Here is a 27,320-nt window from a genome sequence, read left to right as displayed (position 1 = left end):
CCATGTGCTGTGAAACTTGTGTTTGGGACACAGGAATTAGAAGCCACTTGGCAAAAGGAATATAAAGGGCAGCTGCATCATCTCCATTTTGTCTTCAATTTCTCTTCCTATCTCTGGAGCAACTTCTCTACAAACCGAAGGCTTGAACAAAGGAGTGAATAATGTGGATGTGTACCAGAGAGCCTTTCAAGCCAGAAACTCACCAATACTGCTAAGAACCAGATGTATAGATTTCTGAATGTGTCTGACTGCTTTCCCATTTAACAACTCCCTTTTTCTTTTTCTTTTATAATAAACCTTTAGTTTAGATGCCAATGATTGGCTGGCATCGTAGTATTTTGAGTAAGATCCAAACCTATACTGACCTGGTAATGTGGCTGACTCTGGGGTCAGAAGAACACTTTGTTTATGTGAGCCGGGTTTTTAAATAACCTCTCACTGTGCTGGACCCAGGTGCTGATTAGGAGTCAGAGAACTGGGATGCAATAAAGGGGGCCGTGTGATTTCTTTTTTCAGTTTCTCGATAACCAGTGTGGGGGATCAGAAGCACAGTTGGTGACTGGTTGGTGAGTTTAACTTCCGTGTTAACCATCAGTTTGGGGAGCCTCTGCTCTCCCTTTTTCAGCCTGCCCTGGTCTTGGCATTTTCAGTGAGGACTAGCCCAGGCACACCGGCTCACACCAAGTATTAAAGTTAAATTAATAGAATGTTTTTTTATGACAAAGTGTTATGAAATCAACGGAACTCCTTTGTTTTCTTTCATCTGAGCAGGGTTTCCATTTTCCAAACCTGATGTGATCTCCCAGCTGGAACAAGGGGAAGAGCCGTGGGTCTCAGACCTGCAGGGTTCAGAGGGAAAACAGACCCTGAGATCTTCCTGCAGAGGTGAGGAAACATTAAACCAACTCTGAGTGTGAAAGTGCCTGAAGGAAACATCTGGGATGCCCTACCAAGCCCTTGAGAGGTCTCTCAGTTCATTATAGTTGCCAGCGGTGGTCATATCCTCAGGGTAATTATAGCTCATGGCTTCCGGTAGATTCTAGCAGACACCAGGCAGTAGCTTCCTCCCTTCCCCCTGAGAATTTGGATGGCATTTGAAAGCCAAATTGATCCCCTCCTCTCTCCTGTTTTGGGGAAGAGTATGGGGGAGTTCAGTTTGTGATTTTTATTTGACCTCCCTCCAGCACTTAGGTTGTTTTGGCTTTTCACTTTTCATCCCTGTTTGATGTTTCTGTCTTTTTCACCGCAGGTGATGCAATGGCATATGAGAAAGAGGAGCAGAATTCTCAGCAGAAAAATGTTCAGCAAGTGGATAAGCACAGAGCATTATTGCAAAGATCAAAAAGCCATGTGTCCAGGAGTCATGAGGAGGAAAAATCCTGTGAGATTCAGCACAGACCAGAAAGAGAACAAGGAAACCAGCCGGGGGTGAAAATGGGTAAACGTATTTCCTCTCAGGGAACTCAGAAGGACCTCAAGGAAAACACAACAAAGCAGGAAATTATCATTGGAAAGAGAAAAAATACATGCACAGAGTGTGGAAAAAACTTATGTGACTACTCAGCCCTTCTTAATCATCAGAGAATCCACACAGGGGACAGGCCCTACGAATGCCGTGAGTGTGGGAAAAGCTTCAATCGCATATCAGCCCTTTCTAGACATCAGAGAATCCACACAGGGGACAGGCCCTACGAATGCCGTGAGTGTGGGAAAACCTTCAATCGCAGATCAGCCCTTTCTGTTCATCAGAGAATCCACACAGCGGACAGGCCCTACGAATGCTGTGAGTGTGGGAAAACCTTCAGTCGCCGATCAGACCTTTCTAAACATCAGAGAATCCACAAAGGGGACAGGCCCTATGAATGCCATGAGTGTGGGAAAACCTTCACTAGCAGCTCACACCTTTTTAGACATCAGAGAATCCACACGGGGGACAGGCCCTACGAATGCAGTGAGTGTGGGAAAAGCTTCACTAGCAGCTCAGACCTTTCTGTTCATCAGAGAATCCACACAGAGGACAGGCCCTACGAATGCCGTGAGTGTGGGAAAACCTTCAGTCGCAGCTCAGACGTTTCTAAACATCAGAGAATCCACACAGGGGACAGGCCCTACGAATGCCGTGAGTGTGGGAAAAGCTTCACTCAAAGATCAAACCTTTCTGAACATCAGAGAATCCACACGGGGAAAAGGCCCTACGAATGCCGTGAGTGTGGGAAAAGCTTCACTCAAAGATCAAACCTTTCTGAACATCAGAGAATCCACACGGGGGACAGGCCCAACGAATGCCATGAGTGTGGGAAAACCTTCAATTGTAGATCAGCCCTTTCTGTTCATCAGAGAATCCACACAGGGGACCGGCCCTACAAATGCAGTGAGTGTGGGAAAACCTTCACTCAAACATCAACCCTTTCTGTTCATCAGAGGATCCACACAGGGGACAGGCCCTACGAATGCCGTGAGTGTGGGAAAACCTTCACTAACAGCTCACACCTTTCTAGACATCAGAGAATCCACACCAGGGGACAGGCCCTATGAATGCCGTGAGTGTGGGAAAACCTTCTCTTGGCACTCAGCTCATATTAGCCATCAGAGAATCTGCAAGGGCAGTGAACACCATAAAACCCTCTAGGGCTATCAATTTTTTTTCTATCATACTTTTCCTGATTCCCACATAATAACTTTTTTAATCTGTTTGAACTGTTTGCAGCACTGTTATCCCTCAGCTTGGCCAGATGAGTGGCCCATTTATGCCTTTTGTAGTTTGCCTTCTTTTGAGGTGGGCCCATTTGTCCTTTCTATCAACTCAATTATCCCACAAGTAACTGGAGTGTGCCCTTCCTATGAGGAACCAGGGAGCATCACATTTATACCTTTCCTCCTATTGCAAAGTTATTGTTAGAGTCGCCAGTGATACAGATTGAATCCTTGCCAGTTGTTCTCACGTTGCTCTGGGTTGTGCTAAAGAGCAGTTACATTGGGAATTTTTCATGTTATAGTTAAATAAAGAGGAGCAGGGGAAAAAAGTGTCATTTCAGCCTCTGTGACACTGGAAGGAGATGGGGTGGTTCAGAGATTCCCTCCTTCCCCATCACTCCAGTACTGTTACATTTTGGCTTCTCTGTGCAGAGTTTATTTTCATCACATTCTATCCCTCCACTTCTCAAAATGTCATATGAGGAAGAGTTCTGAGCTGTCCGTGCTTGGAGATGATGCTTTGATTTCTTTCCTCCTATATCAGAGTCGCTATGACTGGAGATGAAAGTGTCAAAGACCTGGAAGGGGAATTTAAATGAATCCCAAACATAGTGTGATTATTTGGCATTTAAATTCCAGGTTTCATCTATTGGTAAAGCCACTTCTGGCAAGAGGACTATTTTGTCCCCCATTATGGGATGCTGGGATGCTTACAATTTTGTAAATAATATAACTGACTATTGAGAGAGTGCTGAGTGAAGCTGCTTTGAATGGATCAGAGGAGAATGTGATGGGAGAATCTCTTGTCCTGATTCTAAATAATCAGATGTAACCTGGAATGTCTCTCAGCTAACTGAAGGAAGTGTATATGACCACAGTGTAGTTCAATTATTTACATCAGTATTTTCTCAGATGATTTGGGGAGAGAATTCCACATTAAGTGATTTTTAACTTGGCAAAGTGCCCATGTATTTGGTTCCCGAAGCATTTTTGTAACCCATGCCCCACAGAAGATCTTTCCTATTTGGAATGCTCCCCTTCATGATGCAGGTGTTGAGGAAAGAGAAGTGGTATTTTTTTTTTTCAATTTATCCTTAATAGATGCAAAAAATGTGTATAAAATGAAATCAGTGTTGGAAATCTAATAGCAGCAGAAAAATAGCTATTTTTAAATAGAAATTCTAGCTCTGGTAATGAAGATTCTGATCCAGGCCTGTATCCAGTCCCTTGCCTGGACCCGTGTCACCAAATTAAAGAAAAGCTGGGCACGTTTCCGGAAGCCATTGCTTACGACACTGCTGAGCTTTTGAGTGGTTTTGTAAAGGATTCTACTTCTGAGAAGTGTCAATTTACCCTAAAAAGGGCAAGGAAACAAAGGGCATCAGGAATGTATGTTTTTTCGGATGAGGCAAGAAAAGGGAGTAGCATTGTCCCCCTTTGGTAGCCCCTGTTCAATTCCAGGTCAGAAAGCAAAACTCTTCTGCAAGAATATCCAAAAAATATTGTGTTTCACTTCACTTCATAAGTACAGTTGTGTGGCAATTAAATGATGACCCTAAAATTTCATAAAAGCAAAGAACGCTGAACAAAAAAGTGTGGGAAATACGGCTGTATCTGAGAAAATGGCTTGGAATGAAGGAAGACAAAAATTGATCGGTCGAAAGAAAAGGCCCTGTTTCCCCCTAGTTTGGAACTTCTCTCACAACTACTGGAATAGAAAAGCTAAACAAATGGTGTCCTATTGGTGCAAAGGAGACTGAAGTGAGGCCATTTTCTCCAGATAAAAGAAAATGGTCATGTCAGGAGTGGGATTTGAAACCACGTCTCTATGCAGAAACCAGAACACCCAAGAGAGAGGAAAAAAAACTGAGAGTCTTAAAACTGGCACTTTGGACCAGTCCACAAGCCTAATGCTACAAAGAATGTGACTTATCAACCCTAGTTTTCATTAATATTTGATGACACTCTTTAGGGAGGCCAAGATGGCACATCTCTTTCAACTCCTAGAGACCTTCTCGAGCACAGCTGATTTTTAGGCACATTCATCCGGACCTAAAGTTACATGTTTCCTGGAGTTCCATGAGTTCTGCGGTGTTGGAATCTCCCTGCTCACATTTTAAGCGAACAAAAGATGGGTGCTGGCATTCTGAGACCCTCAAAATCCTGCCCTGGGGGCCAGACAGTTAGGCAACCAGCATCCACAACCTCTACCATGATAGCATCCTGTCTGGCAACAACTCACTTATCAATAGCTGGGGTCTGAAATCTTCATTTCTTTGTTGTTCTGTCACTGTAGTCTCCACTTTCCTATTGCTTGTCTGTATAATCTCTGTCTGGTTCTGTGATTGTTTCTGGCTGCTGTATAATTAATTTGTTGGGTGTAAAGCAATTCAGGTGGTGGGGTATAACTGGTTAGACAATCATGTTACAATATGTTGGGATTGGTTAGTTACATTTCAGTAAAATGATTGGTTAAGGTATAGCTAAGCAGAACTCCAGTTTTACTATATAGTCTGCAGTCAATCAGGAAGTAAGGGGGGGGAATGGAATGGGGGTAGGGGAATTGGAGTTATGTTTTGCTGAGGGGGGGAATAGGAGGAGGGAATGGGAACAGGGACACAGACAAGCCCCTGTGGTGTGAGAGCTGGGAAGGGCGATACCGAGGAAGGAAATTGGAATCATTGCTTGCTGGAAGTTCACCCCAATAAACATTGAATTGTTTGCACCTCTTGAACTGCGGGTATTGCTGCTCTCAGGTCATGCGAGAAGGACCAGGGAATGGGAGGGTGATAGGATAAACCCTCTAAGGAGTACGTCTTTCAGGGTGTGAAAAACCCTGGAATCAGTAATAATTAAGCTGCCCTAAGCCATGGTTAGATAGTGCTAAATGAAAGGACAGATTGTTCTGTCAATGTAGCTATTACAGGGATGGAAAACCCCTCCACTCACTGTAGCAACTGTCTACTCCACAGTGCTGTAGCACTGTCACAGCAGCATTTTAAGTGTAGGCAGCCTCAGAGTGAGACCAGGTCTGGCTCTGTGGATGCTCAGGCACTACAACAAGAGCAGTGACAATACAATAATGCTTCCGTAGTTGGCAGGATTCAAACTTGCCTGGGGAGACCCCAATGGATTTCTAGTCCATCGCCTTAACCACTCGGCCACAACTACTTGGTGTATAGGTGCTTCACTACACAATGATTCTGTTCTCACTGAATTGTCACTTCACATTGCTCAGACCAGCACACCCAGCACACTCCTGGCTGTGCATTAGTGTAAGTTTGTCCATGGCTGAACAACAAGAGTTCCTGCCCATTTCTCTTCCGGCTGGAGCATGATTAGAGTGTGTTTGTGGTTAACAACATTGCTATAGATTGTTGTTCATTCCCCACACTGACAATTCAGACCGTTCCGTTCCTCTTTGAATCTGCACCAGATCATGCCAATAGCCGGAGTCAGGATTTCTCTGGGGCACTGAAATGTTTCAGGGGGTTGGTGCATGAACTCGGCCTTGCATCCATCCCAGATGTTTCATGGACTAACAACAGCAGCATAAAGAAAGAGCTGATCCAATATCTCACTGTCAGAGGTGAAGGTGGCCTCGTCCCGTCTGCATGACCATTGCCATTGCAGGAGAGAAGGTTTCAATGGAATTGAATGCCCTGGCTCAGACAAGAGACACAGGGAGGTTTTGCTGTTCATGGATCTGTGCAAAGGAAATTGTGTCTCTGTGTGAAATTGAGGAGGGAAATGAAATGTCCCCATGGTGGCCTAATGCCCTAAGGAATGTGGGCGATGGACTCCGGCAGGGAAATGATTTCACAGGATCAATGTATTGCCCTGATTAAAAGCTATGGCTAAAAGGCAGCCACTGTTGTTAGTACCTGAACCTGTGTAGGGACGCCCGAGTGGGTATCAAGTCCATTGCCTTAACCAGGGATAGTCGATTATTTTATCAAGATTCAAATTTCTTGGTCAAGGCATAGTCAATGTATAGACGCCAGAGAAAATAATACACTGATGATAAGAAGAAGAATATAGAAATATTTTGCAGTCACTATGGGCATAACTATGATAATTGTTTTGTGTTTCACTCTTTATATATGGCACCACCTTCCTTCCCTTTAGACTTCTAGTTTACCAAGGGTAAAACTAAACATCTCTTCAGATACCAGGGCGTGTTTGTGTTCATTCCTGCGAGCTACACAGGGATTTGATGTAGCTGCTTTCAATCCTCCGGCTCTGCCGGGATAAGTAACATTTCAGGCTGTCACTGAACTGAAGGAGGGAGATCATTTTTTGACAGGTTACGCCTCCTCTTAAAGGTGTTTGTCTGGCAGCCTTGGTTCCCAGGTCTCTCCTGAGGGAAGAAAGTTTCTGTGCAAAATACCAAAACTTTTAACAGAGCGGAGGGAAAGGCAATGGCCACATGATGAGGCCAATATGTACCTCAACATGATTCTTTTATGTGGGATGAGACTGAACACTGACTGATCTGCACTCTCTTGTGTTTGAAGAGATGTTTAGTTTTGCACTTGGGAACCTATATGGCTGAAGCAACGTTATGGATAGTGACACTGTGACTGAAGGATGATTTAAGGTTGTAAAAATTGTTAAAAACACTGAGCTTAAACTTGAACTGCCTGTTATTAAAGGCTGGTTTCCCACGTCGGTTCCATAAGCTCTGCTAGAAAGGCCCTGGGTTCTCTCCTGCCTCGGTGGGAACTCGAGGGAATCGTCCCCTGCTGCCCTTGGCTCCAGGCTGATTTTTCTGGGGAGGGGGCGTGGAATTGATTTGTTTGCTGTTGAGAAGAGAGCCAGGCCGGTTCTCAGGGAACGAGAACTCCCAGCATCTGCCCAGCTCAGCCCAGGCTGCTGCCCTGTCATAGCCTCTGTTCCCCCGGGGGCCCTGCATGTTTGACTCTAGAGCAGGCCGGGAGCAGCAGCTGAGGCAGAGGACACCTGGGCTGGGCAGATAGGAGGGAGTTTAGCAAGTGGAAATGGTAAAACCGCAGTGAAGTATTACCTTAGACTTGACGGCATTTCTCCATTGGTCTGTCTGCTTTGGGGCAGGGACAATGACACGTCCTGCTGCATTTGTCATTTCAAAGGGTGGTTTAGGATTTTCATTCTCCGACACGGCGCACAAAGCAGGACTCAACCCAGGGTGCAAACAAAATGAGCCACTCACAGGTTCTGGCGGCCACAATGAGCCTTTGGTGCGAGAGCTCAGACCTGCCCCTGTCCCAGAGGGAGTGTCTACAAGAGGCTTGGACCACTGATCTACCAGTGCCTAACTCCCAAACTTTCAGTAACTCTATCATCAGTGCCTGTGAGTGTAATTTAAACCATGAGAAAAACCACCCAAGGCTAGACCAAAGGCCCATCTAGCTCTGAATCTTGTCCTCTGACAGTAGCCAATAGCAGGTGCCCCCAAAGCCACCACTGGGAGTTGAACTCAGGATCACCTGTTTACAAGGCAGGTGCTTTAGCCAGCTAAGCCATGGTGCCCACTTGGGTGTAAGATATAGTGTCTGCCCACACCTGACTCCCTGCCATCTCCACCAGGCCCTGACAAGCTTTCCTTGTGTTTGGATTCTGCAAAGCAGAGGAGCAGGTGACGTTTTCCTTGCAAGCTGTGTGTGTGAGTGAATCTTTGGCCAGGTCTGCACTACAAAGTTGTTTCAGCAGAAATATATTGCTGAGGTGTATGAAGAACACACAACGCTCCCTCGGTCGGCAGCTTGGTGTGGCTGGTGTACACACTGCAATGCCACGTCTGGCGACAAAACTGCCCTGTTTTGGTGACAAAATAAAACCACTTCGATGAGAGGCCTAGAGCTTTTTGCAGCAAACTTACAGTGACAGAGTGCCAGTGTAAATGCTGCTGGTCATTAAATCACCATAACTGGCCTCCGCCAGTATCCCACAATGCCCGCTGTGAACTCACCTGCCCTGCATTGCTGCTACAGAGGCTGGGCCCCTCCCCTTTCCTAGCTCCAGGAAGTTCTGGCAGCTGAGCCTGCTGCTCTGCTCTGGCAGCCAGGAGCAAATCACTGACGTGGAATGCTGCTCTCCGGCCCTGCGAACACAGAGCAGGGGGCGGGAACGTCCATACATGGGGGGGGGCACCGGCATCCGAACTGTGACACCCCTTCCCTCGAGGAGGCTCTTACCTTCTAAACAGGGACGGCTGTTTTCTAGTAAAATCACTAAAAGGGAAGGACAAAACTGGAAAGAGGTTCCTCCTGGCGCTCACGTCCGTGAACCCGAATACTCTCTCAGTCCTCAAAGAGAGACCAGGAGAAGGAGACTTGCTGACGCAAAGCCACAGGGGTCTCTGAGGTTTCCCTGGCCCCTCGCCCCGGTCCTGCCTGGCTGATGTCAGCATCTCTCTGTGAGGTCACCACCTCCCCACCACCTTGGACCAATAGTCTGAGGTCCTGCAAAAGGCCTTTGTGATGTCACTGCCACACCCCTCCCTTGCTGTGCCAATGTCCTGCCCCTGGCCAGGCACTTTGCAGGTTTCAACTAGTCCCTGTGGATCACCCCACTCAAGGAGCATTCGTTCTAGGCAGCAAGCCGGCTAGACAGGGAAACATCAGACGCTGCTCCCAATGCTACACTCAGTTTTTCAGAAATTAGTCGACTTTATGGCCAGAAGAGACCATTAGAGCATCTAATCTGACCCCCTGCATATCACAGGCCTCCTGTAGGACACAAGAGCTACTTTGGGGGCAAACACATTCCAGAAAGGCATCTAATCTTCATGAAATTACATCAGGACATGGAGAATCCACCACTTTCCTTGGTAGCTTGTTCCTGTGGTGAATCATCCTCGCTGTTGAATATTTGTGCCTTAGTTGCAATATGAATTTGTCTCTTTTCACCTTCCAGCCATTGGATCTTGTTATGCCTTTCTCTGCTAGATTCAAAACCCTTTAATACCCAGTATTTTCTCTCCAATATGGCACTTCAACGAAGTCACCTTTCAATCTTCTTTTGATAAGCTAAACAGGTTGAGCTCTTTCAATAGCTCACTAGAAGGGATTTTTCTGCAGCCCTCAGAACATTTGGTGGCTCTTTGCTGCCCCAGCTCCAATTTCACAACATCTTTTTCAAACGAGGACACCAAAACTGGAGGCAGTATTCCACTATCAGTCTCACTGATGCCGTGTCACCTCCTGTGACGTTATTGACATAATCTGTAACTGTATAGATCACCATTGTGACCACTGTTCTATATTTGCAGCCAATATTGTAGAAAGGTGCTGTGCAAGGGGTCTATGAAGAGGTTCTGATTGGCTGATTATAAGGATGCTATCTCTAGATGTGTATCATTTTTGTAGTTCACGTTATGAACATTGGCTCTATGCTGCCTGTATTTCAATCTTGTGCTCTGCTTCCTGGGAACACCCCAGACAAGCTGGTGTCAGTTCTGCGTAGCCTGCTTGATGGCCCATTAAGGACCATCAGCTGTACAATCGCCCCATTGAGAGAAGGCAGATACGCCTTGTGACTCAGCAAGGTAGCAGGGACCTGCCTATGGAGAGAACTCTAAGGTTTTTCTATGCCACGTGCTAGACAGAGTGTCTTTGGGACAAAGAAAGCAAAGACCACATGGCAAGAGACTATAAAAGGCTGATGCCTCGTCTCCAATCCTGCTTCTTACCTCTGGAGGGACTTTGCTACAAACTGAAGCTCTGTACAAATGACTGAATGACCCATCCCAGCTGTGGATGTACTCCAGAGACTTGATTTGAACCTGCAGTTTATTCCATCACTGTTACAAGCCTGAACCAAGAACTTTGCCATTACTGTATGTGGAGGGTTCAAATCCATGTGCATTTTATATAACAACCTGGTCTATGGCTTGTGCCAGTTCTTTTCCAGACCCAAAGTCCAGAGTATGGTCAAGGGACCAGAGGCCTAGCAAATAGTGACCAGCTAAGAGAAAGCTGGGGTAAACAGAAAGCCTTGCTTGCTAAGATAGGCCTGGTCAGCAAATTGCCAGGTGTTGGAGCTAAGAACTAAATGATTGTGTCTTATTCAGAATTGCAGACTGAACAAAGAATCCCTATTCCTATTGTGTTTGTTTCTTCTCTAGGGAGACCTTCTTCCCACAGATCCAACCTTGAGTTTATGAAAAGTTGGCACGTCAGTATAAGATATGGCATCCTTCCACCTCCCTTCCAAGGGACCAAAGCCTGCCTTAAGACACACAGAAAACAATCTTTATTGCCATATACTTTCACTCTTTCTTTGCTTTAACCCCTAGGAATGTACCTGTTGGACAATCAAAGGAGTTGCTCCATTCCTATGGATCCCAAATCAGAATTCAACCTATATATTTTATACTACTAACATTTTATCAAAGTATTAATGAAATGTTAACTTGCTAACTTGAGACCATGGGTGGAGACATTATGTAACCTGTTAACCATTGGCTACTGTGCTATCTTGTCTTGCTGCAAAACCTGTCCCAAGGTTTGGAACTGCCTATGCCGTCACTTTCCCCCACCCATGGAAAATCTATATATTCTATTGTAATTAATTAATTAACAGTGTCTCTGAGCCTAATAAGCCCACTCCACCAGCACTGTGTGTAATAAACTCCTATTGTTGACCTCTACACAGTGGAGATTTGTGTCCTTCACAGACACCTGCTGAATAAAGAGGAGATTCAGCATCCAGCTTGGCTGAATGTGTCTCCTCTCCCCACAGCTTGGTGATCTTTTGAGGAAATGGAGAAGACTGCCTTTGCCTAGCTGTACATCACTTGCAAAAGAAACAGGTCTTTTTGGTGACAAGTGTTGAAAGGAGCCATTAGACAAATGTGGAGACAGGAAAAATGTCCCCCAATTGAACTGGCATCCGTGGATGCTGAAGCCACAACACAGAGCGCTAAAAAGATATATGAGAACGGGTGGTGTCAGAAGAGTCTCTACCAAAGCCTTTTGCCACCAGCAGGGGCCTCTCTGTGCACAGAACTCCTGGTAGCTTGATGGCTGCAGGCAGTGGTGAACTCCATTTTGGCATCGCTTTGTTGGTGAACATCTGCAGTGACTGTTTAAAGGTCTCTAGATAGTGATCTTTGTGAAGAGCTGGCTGAAGAACCTTCCTAGTAACCAGGAGATCCTGGCTTGGCCTGCCAGTTCTTCCTTGCAAGTCTTGAGGGAAATGGGGAACATCTGTAGTTTGGAATTTGCAGGTGGTGTCTTGGACCATCAAATGGAACAGTGGCAAATACTTTCTTGAGGCAGGCACCATGGCTTAGCTGGCTTAAAGCACCTGTCTAGTAAACAGGAGATCCTGGGTTCAACTCCCAGTGGTGCCTTGTTCTATGGCTTTCATCTCCTCTGCTCACATTTTCCTGTGTCTTTCCGGAAAAAAGAAGAGACCTCCCTTGGTATCCAAGTAATTCCTTGCTAAGGAAAAGGTTTCTTTGGAGAGAAGCATTGGAAAGAATCAAATCACAAGCCTGGAGTTGATGAAAAGGCTGCTGTGACTGGCATTAGCATGGTGGTTGCTTCAACTGCAATTGCTGCAACACGAGAGCCTGCGCCACACGTCCTTGTGATTCGCTGGGGATGTCTGCACACAGATGTCATGTCACCTTCCTTTTGATTGTCACTGATGAAAAATGGAGCCGCTGGGAGAAAAGTCACAGAGGCACCTGCCAGGTAAAGTGGAGGTTAGAGATGCAGCACCCAGTGGTGCCTTGCCAAATGTGCCCACACCTCCCACCTTTTGGTCAATCTTTTGAGGAAACAGAGAGGACTGCCTCTGCCTTGCAATGCAAATGCTTCCAAAAGAAACCGGTCATTTTTTCTGACAAGTGTTGGAAGGAGGCACCTAAGAAATGTGGAGACAAGGAAAAGGTCGCCATAACTCAACTTGCATCCATGGCTCTTGAGGCCACAACGCAGAGCACTAAGCACTGTATGACCACAGCTGGGGACAGAAGGGTCTTTTCCAAAGGCATTTTCCACTTGCAGGGTCCTCTCTGTGCGCAGAATTCCTGATAGTTTGATGTCTGCAGGCACTGGAGATCACTATTTTGCCATCTCTCTCACTGTTTCAGTGAACATCTGCTGTGGTTGTTGAAAGTCTGTGATGGGATCTATGGGATGCAACCTGAACAGTGGGACCCCTGAGCTCCCTCTCACACTATGATGCTGTGAGGAGCTGTGAATCTCTGGCAGATATTGCACTTACACAGACATCCACAGGTAGGGACACATCCAGCTGAGTTGCATGAATGCTTCTCCCAGCCACTCATAACACTAATGGTAGATAGAGAGCCTCCCGCCAATTTCCCCCAGCTCTGCAGCCTTGCGCCCCTGGATCATACCATCTTGCCTTAATCAGAAGCCTGATCAGTGTGAGTTTATTACGCAGGGTCCACCCCTCCCTCACTGTGAATAGTACATGAACCAGCCTTGTAACGGAGCTGCGATTTCCCAAGAACTTCAAGCAAAATACACCAGTTTAAGTACAGCATAAACCAGATTTATTAACTACAGAAAGATGGAGTTTTAAGGATTATAAGTGGTAGGCATAAAAGAGCAAAGTAAGTTACCATGGAAATTAAAGATAAATTCAGAATCTAAACTTTACACCTTATTACACTAGGCTGTAGTTCAGTTATGCCACAGAAAGGCTTAATGCTTGAGCTGCAGTGCATGCTGGGCAGGCTTAAGGCCGGGCTCCCCATGGCAGGAGAGAAGAAGACTCGGCCCCTGGAGGGGCAGGCTGGGGCTTCCTGGATCCCATTTGCTCACAGCCAGCGCCCTGCCCCCACTGCCAAGTCATTAATGGCTCTCCCAGGTCAGCCAGAATGGAGCAGCGGTTTTCACTCCACCAAGTCCACTTATGGCTTACAGGCAACTCCCAGACCCACCATCTCGGCCAGAAAGGAGCCCACTCAGCCTCGCCATAGCTGCTTTTCCTTCCCCCCAGGACCCCGCTTCTCCTGGGCTGCAAGGCGCCACCCCTGGGAAGCCAAGAGGCAGGCACAGGATTCTGCCTCCCAGCAGCCAACCACACCTCCCCCGGCTTTGCAGAATGAATGGTGATGCTCTACTAACCACATTTAGCCACAATGATGTGCTTACTTTCTGCCCTGCCTTCCTCAGCTCGACTTTCCTCTTTTCCCCCATTCCTGCCTCACTTCCTCCTTTGGCAAGTCACGCAGAGGAGGCCAGCAGGAAGAGCCGGCCTCCACCGGCCAACCTCCCAGGGCAGAGGAGGCCAAGACACAAGCCTCCAAAAGGTGACACGCCGCACTCCTCTAGGTTCTCCAGCCTGACACCAAGGTGCTTTCTCCACTGCTGTCAGCACCCTCTGTCATGCAGGGGTTGGAGTTATCCCAGGGACAGGCCAATAGGAGAAGGAGGAGGCCTTCCTGAACAGCAAGGGGATCTGGGAAAAGGAAGCCAGCATGTTTCTGCACCAGGGACCTTTTGCGTGTTAGGCAAATGTGATAACCACTACACTACAGAAACTCCATCTGCTTGGCTGTTGCTCACCCTAGCACAGACCGATGGACAAACCTGGAGAAAGTGGTGACAGCCCTTCGATGGGTCAGCTGGGCAGAGCAGAAGACTGGAGCCGGGGCTCAGGAAGTCGTCCTTACGTCACCCTTGTGACTCCAGCTTGAGGGAGAGCTTCTTTTTCTTCCCCTTGCTGACAAAGAGCAAGAGAAGAATGAAAGGGCAGGTGGGCCAACTCGGTGCAGAAGCCCATGCTGCCTTTTCCTGCTGCATAGCCTGAAATGAGGGACTCGTGGCAGTTAAAGGAACTGCTGCATTTTCAGAAAACATCCCACCTGTGCACAAAGGGGGATAGAAGAGCCTGTTAGTCTAGCACGCTCCCAACTGAACTACTTCAGCAGCTGCTCGGTTTCTTTTTGGCCTCCTGCTTTTCCGTCTGGGATGTTGTTGTCAGCTGTGGCACAGAAAAAGGACGTCATTGCGAGCGGCCCATGAAGACAAGATTCACTTTTGCCTTCCTTGCTCGGCTTTACTTGCTTCCTCGCCCTATTCCTGCCGTAGTTCCTGGGTTACCTGAAGGCGACGGGGGGCCAGCAGTACAAGGAGGAAGTTGGGCAGCTAGACCCTGGTGGCAAAAGTCCTGCCGCCACTTGCCACCCCACTCTCTTCTCCCAGCATCACATATTGGCCACCAGGGACTTGGGGCCCAGCAGCGCAACGGAAGGCAGTGGACAGAGCCACCCTCGCCTTGAAGCTCCGGCTCATTAAACCACATCTTCAGTCACTGATGGCCAATGAGAGACCAACACCGCTTGCTATTTTAGCACTTGGAAATGCCATTGGTCAGTCATTGGATCTCTGTAATGCTGTTACAGAACAAATGAACACAGAATCTCAGTGTGACATTCTATACCTTTGGGGGAGCGTGCTGTAACCCCCTTAATCCTCATTTTCATATCATCGTGATCTTACATATAGAGCATGACTTGTAAGGTATCAGGGAAAGGATATGATCTGCTGAAAGTCACTTCTCTACCCATAGATGTAGACCATTCATGCATATGAAGTTATGAGAATTGTGCAGTGTGGTTGTCACTGTGCTGCAAGGTGGGGGAGTCAGCCAAATATTAGCTCCCCAGTGGCACCAGCAAGGAAAGTAACCAACACCCAGACAGGGTGTCAAACAACCCATCGACAGCCATTGCCCAGCAAGGGAGCTACAATGCAATGACTCACCTGCATGAGGACACCCCAGGGGAATTGCTCAGACTTGCTTGGAGAGATGCAGTGATGCTCACCTGACTCTGAAGGGGGGAGGGGGGACAAAGCCATGAGGGAAGAAAGGACATGATAAAAGGAGAGACATTTGCCAGGCTTTATCTCTCTCTGTCACCTACATCTACAGCCACCCCCACACCAAGCAACTGAAGCGCTGATGAAAGGGGAGAGCCTGGCTGAAAAGCCACCAGCCAGCCTGTGGTGAGAAGCATCTGAGTTTGTAAGGGTACTGAAAGGGTTAAGATCAGCTTAGAATTAAAAGCAATGAGGAGTCCGGTGGCACCTTAAGGACTAACAGATTTATTTGGGCATAAGCGTTCGTGGGTAAAAAGCCCACTTCTTCAGATGCATGGAGTGAAAATTGCAGATAGAGGCATAAATATAGATTGGAACATGAAGTGACGGGAGTTACTGTACAAGGGGAGAACCAGTGTTGAAGGCTAATTCAGTCAGGGTGGATGTGGTCCTCTCCCCATAATTGATGGGGAGGTGTCAATACCAAGAGAGGGAAAATTGCTTTTGTCGTGAGCCAGCTACTGTTAGTCTATAAGGTGCCACAGGATTCTTTGCTGCTTCTACAGAACCAGACTAACACGGCTACCCCTCTGATACTACTCCCAGTCCTTATTCAAGCTCCAATTAATGGTGTTAAGTTTGCAAATCAATTGTAACTGCAATTTCTCTTTGAAGTCTGTTTTTGAAGTTTTTTTGAATGGCTACTTTGAATTATTGGGTGTAAATGTGCTATTGAATATACAAGTCCCATATGGTCTTGTGATCTGGATTCCCGGTTTTCACCCAAACAGCCTGAGTTCAATTCCCAGTGTGGGAACAATGCAGAGCTTTTGCTCAGAGGGGAGGCAGGAGATGAAAGGAATGGGAAGGGATCCTGCCAGCAGGGGAGTTGGACAGTGTTGGGAGGGGACCCCAGAAGTGGGGGTGGGGCAGTGGTCTGGGGGGAGATGAGGGAAGGATCCCAGCTCTGTGGGAAGTTGACATTCTGGAGAGCACAGGCCTGGCATGGGGGGTGGGAAGAGTGAGTGTGTCCCTCTAAACTCACCACCAGCAGACTAGGAAGAATTACGTATTTGTTGGTAAATGTTAATTTCTGTGTAAACACACAACCCAATGGCAAAATCTTTCCATCGATAATCATCAAAACTAACAGATGGGCAAAGTAAGAAACGTGTTGCTTGAGAACCTATCCTGTTCTAATCCTCTAGGGTTCCCTTTTGCCTTAGGCACCACCACGTGGGCATTTCATATCCCTCCTCATTTTCACACAGACCCACAATTTCCTTTGCACAGATCCATGAACAGCAAAACCTCCCTGTGTCTATTGTCTGAGCCAGGGCATTTGATTCCAGTGAAACCTTCTCTCCTGCAATGGCAATGGTCAGACAGAGGGAATGCGTCCACCTTCCCCCTGGCAGTGAGATATTCACTCTCCTCTTCATGCTGCTGTTGTTATTCCATGAGTCATCAAGGACAGAATAAAAAGCTGAGTTTCTCTAGGGTGAGGAAAGAAAGGAGCCACCAACGCCCTCAAAAATCTCAATGCCCAGAGAAAACCTGCCTCTGTTATTGGAATCCCAGAGGTGCTGGCGATACAACAGGAAAAGGGACTGTCTGAATTGCCAAGGCAGGGAATGAACAATCTACAGCAACATCATTAACCACAAACACACTCTCATCATGCTCCAGCCAGTAGGGAAATGGGCAGGAATTCTTGCTGTTCAGCCATGGCCACAGTTACAGAGCTGCACAGCAGTGAGTGTGCTGGGGAAGCTGGTCTGAGCAATTTGTAATGACCCTTCAGTGAGAACAGAACCAGAGTGTAGAAAGGCCCCTGTGTTAAGTGGTTGTGGCTGAGGCCTTAGGTAGCTGGGCTAGAAAACCATGGGTGCCTTTCTGTGAAGGTCTGATCCTTGCCAGCTAGGCAAGGCTGGTGTGTGGTGTCTCCGTGGCTGTACTTCCAGGGTCTGATCACAACAGTGCCACAGGGAGCCAAGCCTAGACATATTCAGAGGCTAAGGCCAGGTCAATGTTTCAAACAGTGAGTCTATGCTGCTGCAGCTGAGTAATGGAGATGCTCTATGCCAGGGTTTCTCAAACGTCCTTTCACTGCAACCTCCTTCTGCCAAAATAACTTAATACGTAGCCCTGGAAAGAGGGACCAAGCCCCTCCACTGGGGGAGGGCCAAAGACTGAGCCCCAGTGGGGGGAGGGCAAAACCAAAGCCTGAGGGATTCAGCCCTGGGTGGGGGGGCTCAGACTTTTGGCTCCAGCCCCAGGACCCAACAAGTCTAATGCCAGCCCTGGTGACCCCATTAAAACAGGGTCATAACCCACTTTGCGGTCCTGACCCACAGCTTGCGAACCACTGCTCCATGCTTAGGGGGGAGAGTTTTCCTGTTGGTGTAGTCAATCCACTTCCCCAGGAGGTGGCAGCTCTGTCATTGGGAGAAGCTATATCAGTGGGTGTGCAAGCTGTGGCGTTTACCACATTTAAGAAGTTTAATCAAACCCCATTTTTAAAACCACCTGTGGTCTGGGAATGTCAAAGGAGCTCGATGAAGCAGGGTCTGTCCTTCAAAGTCCTGGAGATCACGATTCCATATTCCTGTTGTAATGGGGGTATAGCTCAGTGGTAGAGTGTTTGATTGCATATCAAGTGGTTCTTTGTTTAAACCCAGGTGCCCTCTTAAAAAAAACATTTTCATTTCCATTCTGCATTATGTTCAGGAGCTCCACCATACGAGGATGCTTGAAATGAATGTGAACACTCAACATTTCACTGTCCAAATGCATAAAAACCTAGCAAACCTGTCCATCAGCTGAAATCAGTTCCAATCCTCTAAGTGTCTAGTTTATGTTTTCATCAATTAAACAAAGGTATCATTCCCTGAAGCAGAGCACAAGTTTGAAATACAGGCAGCATAGAGCCAATATTCATAACGTCAACTACAAAAAACGATACACGTCTAGAGATAGCATCATTATAATCTGCCAGTCAGAACCTCTCCATAGACCCCCTTACACAACCACTTCTCTGTAATATTGGCTGCAAATATTGGTGGTCGCAATGGTGATCTATACAGTTACAGATTATATCAATAACTTCACAGGAGGTGACACAGCATCAGCGAGACTGATACTGGAATACTGCCTCCAGTTTTGGTGTCCTCGTTTGAAAAAGATGTTGTGAAATTGGAGCTGGGGCAGCAAAGAGCCACCTAATGTTCTGAGGACTGGAAAAAATACCTTCTAGTGAGCTATTGAAAGAGCTCAACCTGATTAGCTTATCAAAAGAAGATTGAAAGGTGACTTCATTGAAGTGCCTTAATGGAGAGAAAAGATTGGGTATTTAAGGGCTCTTTAATCTAGCAGAGAAAGGCATAAGAAGACCCAATGGCTGGAAGGTGAAGACAGATAAATTCATATTACAACTAAGGCACAAAATCAACAGCGAGGATGATTCACCACAAGAACAAGCTACCAAGGAAAGTGGTGGATTCTCCATCTCTTGATGTCATTTCATGAAGACTAGATGCCTTTCTGGAATGTGTTTGCCCCCAAAGTAGCTATTGTGTCATACAGGAGGCCTGTGATACGCAGGGGGTCAGATTAGATGCTCTAATGGTCTCTTCTGGCCATAAAGTCAACTAATTTCTGAAAAACCGAGTGTAGCACTGGGAGCAGAGTCTGATGTTTTCCTGTCTAGCCGGCTTGCTGCCTAGAACGAACGCTCCTGGAGTGGGGTGATCCACAGGGAGTAGCTCAAACCTGCAAAGTGCCTGGCCAGAGGCAGGACATTGGCACAGCAAGGGAGGGGTGTGGCAGTGACATCACAAAGGCCTTTTGCAGGATCTTAGCCTATTGGTCAAAGGTGGAGGGGAGGTGGTGACCTCACAGAGAGATGCTGACATCAGCCAGGCAGGACAGGGGCGAGGGGCCAGGGAAACCTCAGAGACCCCTGTGGCTTTGCTCCAGCAAGTCTCCTTCTCCAGGTCTCTCTCTGAGGACTGAGAGAGTATTCGGGTTCACGGACGTGAGCGCCAGGAGGAACCTCTTTCGAGTTTTCTCCTTCCCTTTCAGTGATTTTACTAGAAAACAGCCGTCCCTGTTTAGAAGGTAAGAGCCTCCTGGAGCCTCCTGAAAGCTGTTCAGTCTGATCCATCTGGTGACAGTTGAATTCTAGGCATGGAAAACACAAGCTTAAGGAGGCAGAATTTTATTCTGCACCTGGGATTTTGTCCCTTAGAATCACTGGGGACATTAGGGTTTGTTCTTTTTGCTTCCCCTCTTCCTCCCTCCTCTTTTTCTCTTGCTTCCTTTGTCCTTTTACCTGTTCCCCTCCCAACACCAGGAGGTGTGTGTGTGTGTGTGTTGCGGGGGAGGGCTCTGCAGCTCCCACTGTGGGAGGTCCACCCAAAAATGTGGGGCTGAAATAGTGCTCGGGCAGTGATCCCCACCAGTGACCTGGGCCATCCTTTGGGCTCTCTGGTGAGAACCCTCTGCCTCCCGCCCTCAGTCTCTTCCCTGATTGGCTGAGCAGGGGGTTATTGACAGGGAGGAGACTCTGGTCCTTGTTGTTCTCTTTCAGGACCAAGGAAATAAGTCAGAACCAGTTACCAGGGAGGGGCTGGGGCAGCTGGGAGCGGGGTTGCGGGGCACAGGGAGGGGCTGGGGCAGCTGGGAGCCGGGAGGTTGCGGGGCACAGGGAGGGGCTGGGCAGCTGGGAGCGGGGAGGTTGTGGGGCACAGGGAGGGGCTGGGGCAGCTGGGAGCGGGGAAGTTGCGGGGCACAGGGAGGGGCTGGGGCAGCGGGGAGGTTGCGGGGCACGGGAAGGGGCTGGAAGCGGGGTTGCAGGGGCACAGGGAGGGGCTGGGGCAGCTGGGAGCGGGGTGGGTTGCAGGGCACAGGGAGGGGCTGGGGCAGCTGGGAGCCGGGATGTTGCGGGGCACAGGGAGGGGCTGGGGCAGCTGGGAGCGGGGTGGGTTGCAGGGCACAGGGAGGGGCTGGGGCAGCTGGGAGCATGGGAGGTTGCGGGCACAGGGAGGGGCTGGGGCAGCTGGAGCGGGGAGGGTTGCGGGCATAGGGAGGGGCTGGGAGCGAGGGGTTGCGGGTCACGGGAGGGGCTGGGGTAGCTGGGAGCGGGGTGGGTTGCAGGCCACAGGAGGGGCGGAAGGGGCTGGGAGTGGGGCGGGGGTGCAGGGCACAGGGAGGGGCTGGGGCAGCTGGGAGCGGGGGTTGCGGGGCATGGGGCTGGGGCAGCTGGGAGCGGGGTTGCGGGGCACAGGGAGGGGCTGGGGCAGCTGGGGGGGGGTTGCAGGGCACAGGGAGGGGCTGGGGCAGCTGGGAGCGGGGGAGGCGCCGGGAGAAAGGAGGCAGGAGCCGGGAGGGAGAACAAAGAACCGGGACCATCAGCCCCCGGCAGCTCCGGAGAGACCAGACGCTGCTGCCTCCATCGGGAGCTGGGAGCGGAGCAGCTGCTGCTTCCCCAGCGGGGTCTGTGCGGGGGGGAGCCCGGCATTAACCCCTCCCAGGCCCGGCCGGGGGCTTCTCCGGCTAGGAACCGCCCCGGGCTCTGCTGAGGCTCCCGCTGACGGAGCCCGAGGGGCGGGGCAGGTCCCGGCTCTGCGCGGTGCCCCCCCCCCCCATCGCTGCCCCCAGGGGCCCGGAGCTGCTGCCGCGCTGAGGCCGGGAGGATCCTTCCCGCGGCGAGGCTGAGCCGCCCCCCCCGGCTCTGGGGTGCCCGGTACCGGGGTGAGCGGGTCCCCCGCCGGTGCCCCCTTCCCGCACGGGCGGGCAGGGCAGCCGCGGGAGCCCCGGAACGGGCGGTGACCCCGGCTCCCAGCCCGGGCAGGGCGCTAGGAAGGGGGAGGGACGGGAGAGGGTGTGAGGAGAAATTAGGGGGGGGCAGGTTCCCAGATCTCTGCCCCCCCCTCCCCGCACACTCACTGCAGCATCCCTGCCCAGGGTCACTCCCCTGTGACCGAGGTGAGGAGCAGAGAGAGGAAGAACCAGCCCCGGACTCTCCCTGTTCCCCCTGCGGCAGGAGTGCGCTGCCCTGGGGGCAGGGGCAGGGGGACCCCCCCCCCAAGGGGCTCCTTTGGGTCTGGTCTGGTCCAGGGTTTGGTTCACACCCTGTTGCTGGGAGGGCTTCAAAATGTCTTGGTTGGTTCCTGCTGCTGGGGGGAGCACAAGGGGGAAAGGAGGGGCCGGGGGCCAGGTCTGTGCTGCACTGTGGGGACTGAGCATGTTCCCAGCCTGGCAGAATCTACAATCTCTGTCTGCAGGGAAAGGGCCTGGGGGAATCGTGATGTGAAATGAACTGAAGCCTGTTCTGAAACCTCCACCACTGCCCTTCTCGCCCTGCCAGGCTGCACAATGATGCCCACCTCTCGCTCCAGCTCGTCCCAGCCTCCCATGGGACAGGAGAAATGGCTGTAGTGGAGCCAGCTCAGGTAGGGGTTATTGGGGGGTTGCTGGTGGGTTCCTGCTGGAGGGGGAGGGGCAGGAAATACTGAAGAGGTGGCAACTTCTGGGGAGTTAGGGCTGGAGGGGGGCAGGGAATACCCTGGGTGAGGATAGGATTGGGGACAGAGTGTGACAAACCTGCTGGGACTTGTTAACATGGGCCTAGATCCTCAGAACAAACACTTGGGTGTTGGGGGAGAAAATTCCCTAATTTGTGAAACAGGAAACAGACAAAGCAACTCCCTGGGCAGGGCTGGGAAAACTGACCAGATTTCCAGTGCTGAACCCTCAGCCTGCTAGCCAGGGGCTGGTGTGACATGGAAAGGGGGCACCCAGCAGGGAGGTGTAGGGAAGATGTCCCGGCCCCTCACATCCAGCTGCTGGCAGTGGGGAGGGTGTTGGGTTCCCTACCATGGGGCTGTGCCTGGACCCTACTGGGGGCTCCATCTCCTGTATCAGCCTCTGGCTAGTAGGTCTGTGGTGGATCTGCTGGGAGAGACAAGGGGCTCTCACTTCGTCCCCTCACCCAGATGTCTCCTGGCTGCTCTCAGCAGTGTGGGGATAGGACTCTGCTGACTCTCTCAGAGCTTCCATTTGATTGGCTCCTTTCCTCTGTGAATAGTGGGGCTGTGAGTGGGGCAGCAGGTACTGAGTGTTGGGCTCTTGCTCTTTCAGGGGCCGGTGACCTTCGAGGAGGTGGCTGTGTACTTCAGCAGGGAAGAGGGGGCTCTGCTGGACCCCACTCAGAGAGCCCTCTACAGGGAAGTCATGCAGGAGAACTGTGAGAATGTGACCACGCTGGGTAAGGGTTCCTGTCCCCTCGGTTTTTAGAAAGAGAAATGCAGAGTTAAGGTTCATGCCACTCCCCTAATGCCACCTCTGCTCTGCCCTGTTTCAGCATCACCCCGACATGCCAGAGACACCCACACTAGCCCTCTCCCCTCCCCTGTTACAGAGCGCTCTGGGAACAGAGCAGTACAGCAGAATGTCTAACGTGTTCTTCTCTTTGCTAAGATAATATTCGGGTTCAACTCCATCATAGCAAACAGAAGCTTCCTCCCTCTGGCCTGCTCTCCAGTACTGAACCTCCTGCACCCAGGCCATCTGAGACTTGCACAGTGTTACTACCCCCTTGCCCTCAACCTGAGTTTTCCTTTTGAGTCACTGCCTTCACTTACCCCTCACTAAGCCCCAGAGTTCACTCGAACATACGCCACCAGGGTGCTGACAACCCCCATGGCAAGAACACACCCTTGGACACCTTTGCTGACCAAGCCTACAAGACTCAGCACGGAAATGAGGCAGAATTGCCCCCCAAGTTTCACATGCACCTCTCTGCATAGCACAGGCACAGCTCTGCCCAGCTGCTGCAACCCATCCCTCCATCAGCCAGTCACAGCTACAGCTGGCCCAGTGCACACAGCTACAGCTGGCCCAGTGCACACAGCTACAGCTGGCCCAGTGCACACAGCTGGAGGCATGTGCATAGGTGCTGGGATTCACACCTGTGAGCACAGCACAGACAATGTCTTAGTCTTAGTCTTAGTCTTTCCTCGGGTCGATTATAGGTTCATAGATTGTAAGGCCAGATGTGACTATTAGGTCGTCTACTCTGACGTCCTTTATACCACAGACCCATAGAATTCATCCCGTTACTGCTGCATTGAGCTGAATACCTGAGTCCCTGTGGCAGTTGGTTAACCTTTGCACGGCCCACACAGAACCATTCTCACTGGTTCTGGCCAGCTACAGGGTTAAGGGTTGGGGGAAAGTTTACATTAACTTTTCCTGGTCTGCAGAGGTTTAAGTTTGCTCACCGTCCATATGGTGCAAGGCAGGAGACAGCACTGGGCAACCTTAACTCTGCATTAATGTAGCTTATGAGCATTTAGTTTCCTGTTTTAAAAAATGGATGCTTTTGCCGCTATAGCTGTATCTGTAATTGAGCTTTGGCCAGCAGAGCCATGTTGGATGGTGTGCGTGTGTGCGCATGCGTGTGGGCACTTTTTCACAGCCTTAAACAATAGAGCTGGACTGGCAAAGCTTTTAAGAGCTACCTAAGACCTACCTAACTAGTTCCTCGACAGACACCTGACACGCCACCTTTGGGTGAACGAATGTGCGTGTACCTGGTGGGAATCCAAACCCTGCGCCCGGCACCCCCTTGGGTGGGGCACCCGTGCACGGCCCCCAAAGGCCGGTCCTGGGTGGGGAGCAGAATTGATCCTCCACTGTCCCCTGTGGGAAGAGTTTGGGGAGGTTCAGTCCTGATTTTTATTTTCTGTCTCTCCAGCACTTACTTGGGTTTGTTCTCTGCCTTTCCATCCCCAGTTCTGAGATTTCTCCTCTCTTCTAGCAGGTGATGGGGTGGTGAGGGAGAGCGAGGAGCAGAATCCTCACCAGGAAGATGCTGAGCTCGCCGAAGCGCATGGGGAATTACTGCGAAGAGCCAAAGGGAGTGTGTCCAGCCCCCATGAGCAGGGAAAAGCTGGTGAAAATTACCACAGACCAGAGAGAGAGCAGGGAAACCACTCAGAGGAGAGAGTGGATGAACCCATTAATTGTCAGGGAACTCACAGGGACCTCAAGGAAACTACGTCCCAGGAGAAAATCCTCACGGAAAAGCGAGAGACTACGTGTAGTGAGTGTGGGAAAAACTTCCACTACCGCTCAGCCCTTATTCGACATGAGATAATCCACACGAAAGAGACACCTTACAAATGCTGTGAGTGTGGGAAAAGCTTCAATCGTACCTCAGCTCTTAGTAGGCATCAGCGAATACACAGAGGAGAGAAACCCTATGAATGCTATGAGTGCGGGAAAAGCTTCACTCAGAGATATACGCTTAACTCTCATCAGAGAATCCACACAGAAGAGCGACCCTACGAATGCTGCAAGTGCAGGAAAAGCTTCACTCAGAGATCAGCCCTTATCTCTCATCAGACAACGCACACGGGAGAGCGACCCTATGAATGCTGTGAGTGCGGGAAAAACTTCACCCGAAGCTCAAACCTTACTAGGCATCAGAGGGTCCACACAGGAGAGAGACCTTATGAATGCCGTGAGTGCGGGAAAAGTTTCAGTCACTTCTCCTCCCTTATCTCTCACCAGAGAGTCCACACAGGAGAGAGACCCCATGAATGTTGCGAGTGTGGAAAAAGCTTCTCTCGGAGCTCAAACCTTACTATGCATCAGAGGATCCACACAGGAGAGAGACCCTATGAATGCAGTGAGTGTGAGAAAAGTTTCACTCACCTCTTCTCTCTTATCTCTCACCAGAGAGTCCACACAGGAGAGAAACCCTATGAATGCAGTGAGTGCGGGAAAAGCTTCTCTCGGAGCTCAACCCTTGTCACACATTACACAGTCCACACCGGAGAGAAACCCTATGAATGCAGTGAGTGCGGGAAAAGCTTCACTCATAGCTCAGGCCTTTCTAAACATCAGAGAATCCGTAAAGGAGATAAACTTCATAAAAACCTTCTCTAGAGCTGTCAGGAGATTTTTTTTCTTTAATTCTTTTGACAGTTCCCAGGTAGTGAGTGTTAAGGCTGTTTGCATCTTTTGCACATTGTAGTCCCTCAGCTCCCACACATGAGTTGCCCACTTTTGAAGCTCGCCCGTCTTTGGGGTGGATCCTGTGGTCCTTTGTATCAACTCCATTGTCCTGCGAGTCATTGGAGCGTGTGTCCTTTCTACCAGGAATGTCATCACCCCAGGTGGGGGAGATGGGGGGTGTCTTCAACCAGCTACATTGAGATAAAATCTACCTGGGTCTCAACACTGTGGTTGTCATGGAGTTAGCTAGCTTGAGTTCACTTTCCTGATGTAAAAAGAGAACTATTCTTGCACTAAAGACATGGGCCATGGGTAGTCGGTGGAGTTATCTTGCACATTTCCTCCTGTCTGAGCTAACCATCATCACATTTCCTTTTCTAAACAAACCTGGAGATTCACATTTATACTCCTCCTCCCAGTGCAAAGTTAGTGTTACACATTACACATTACACATTACACATTAGAGACGTCAAGTTCCTCTTTGAGGAGACATTGTCTCATTCCCAGTTGTTCTCACATTACCCTGGATTGTGCAGAACAGCAGTTATTTTGTTGACTTTTTTTCTCATTTAAAATATATTTAAATATGAAGAAGAGCTGGAGCAGTGTCAGGGAAATAAGGGTCATTTTAGGCTCTGTGACACTGGAAGGAGATGGGGCGACTCAGACATTCCATCCTTCCCCATCACCCCAGAACTGTTACCTTGTGCCTGAGCCATGCACAGTTCACCCCTTCGTATTCCTTCGCTTCCCAACGTGTCTGGTGGGGTCATGTTCTTGGCTGTCCATGCTTGGGAATGGTGCTTGTACACGTCTTTGATCCTAAATCAGAGTCAGTCTGGCAGGAGATGAAAGTGTCAGACTTGGAAGGGGATTTCAAATGGATCCCAAGCACCGTTCAAATCCCCTTTTCCCTCAATGGCAAAGCTGCTTCTGGGAAGGTCGGCTGTTTTTTCTCCCGTTATGAAGGTGCTAAAACTCCTGTAAATAACACTAATGAGAGAGGTATCAGAGGGGTAGCCGTGTTAGTCTGGATCTGTAAAAGCAGGAAAGAATCCTGTGGCACCTTATAGACTATCAGACTTTTGGAGCATGAGCTTTCGTGGGTGAATACCCGCTTCGTCGGATGCATGAGAAAGCGCTGGGTGAAGCAGGTTTCTGTGGATCATGGGAGAATCTCTCATCCTGATTCTGAGACATCAGATGTAACCTAGTCTGGAATTTCACTTTAAATTAAATTGAAAGTGTCTTCTACCTCTCTGTGATATGGGTTTTCTATCTAATAACTGTGTATTAGTTTTGTTTGACAAAATGTAGCTCAGATTTTTTGGGAAATTTCAGACAAATTACCATTTTTTTTTAACTTCAGGTTTGTTTTTCCCCTTATCCCTGCATGATATGGAGAAAATTCAAATGAATACTCTCTCAGTCCTCAAAAGTGCCTGGCCAGGGGCAGGACATTAGCACAGCAAGGGAGGGGTGTGGCAGTGACATCACAAAGATTTTTGGCAGGACCTCAGCCTATTGGTCCAAGGTGGTGGGGAGGTGGTGACCTCACAGAGAGATGCTGACATCAGCCAGGCAGGACAGGGGCGAGGGGCCAGGGAAACCTCAGAGACCCCTGTGGCTTTGCTCCAGCAAGTCTCCTTCTCCAGGTCTCTCTTTGAGGACTGAGAGAGTATTCGGGTTCACGGACGTGAGCGCCAGGAGGAACCTCTTTTGAGTTTTCTCCTTCCCTCTTAGTTCTAGGCAGCAAGCCGGTGTAACAACAGAAACAGCTCCTGCTCCAGATTTGCTACTTGGGCTGCACTG

The 27,320-nt window shown here is 49.5% G+C and overlaps 1 protein-coding gene and 1 non-coding gene across 2 annotated transcripts; both read left to right on the top strand.

The window, feature by feature from the left end:
* Window positions 1-1,614: 1,614 nt before the first annotated feature.
* On the top strand, window positions 1,615-25,421 carry LOC120381628 (zinc finger protein 420-like; the record flags this gene model as incomplete). The annotated part of the gene is made up of 2 exons (XM_039499786.1): window positions 1,615-2,513; window positions 24,566-25,421. Coding segments are annotated over 2 exons (1,755 nt in total), but the record flags the coding sequence as incomplete, so codon positions are not given.
* On the top strand, window positions 11,957-12,031 carry TRNAT-AGU. Its single transcript has one exon. It is a non-coding gene; the product is annotated as a tRNA-Thr (tRNA).
* Window positions 25,422-27,320: the final 1,899 nt, after the last annotated feature.

Source organism: Mauremys reevesii, linkage group 14 (genome assembly GCF_016161935.1).
Source record: "Mauremys reevesii isolate NIE-2019 linkage group 14, ASM1616193v1, whole genome shotgun sequence".
In the NCBI taxonomy this organism is placed as follows: domain Eukaryota; kingdom Metazoa; phylum Chordata; order Testudines; family Geoemydidae; genus Mauremys; species Mauremys reevesii.
The sequence above is the reverse complement of the archived record's forward strand: the minus strand, read 5'-3'. Positions and strand labels throughout refer to the sequence as shown.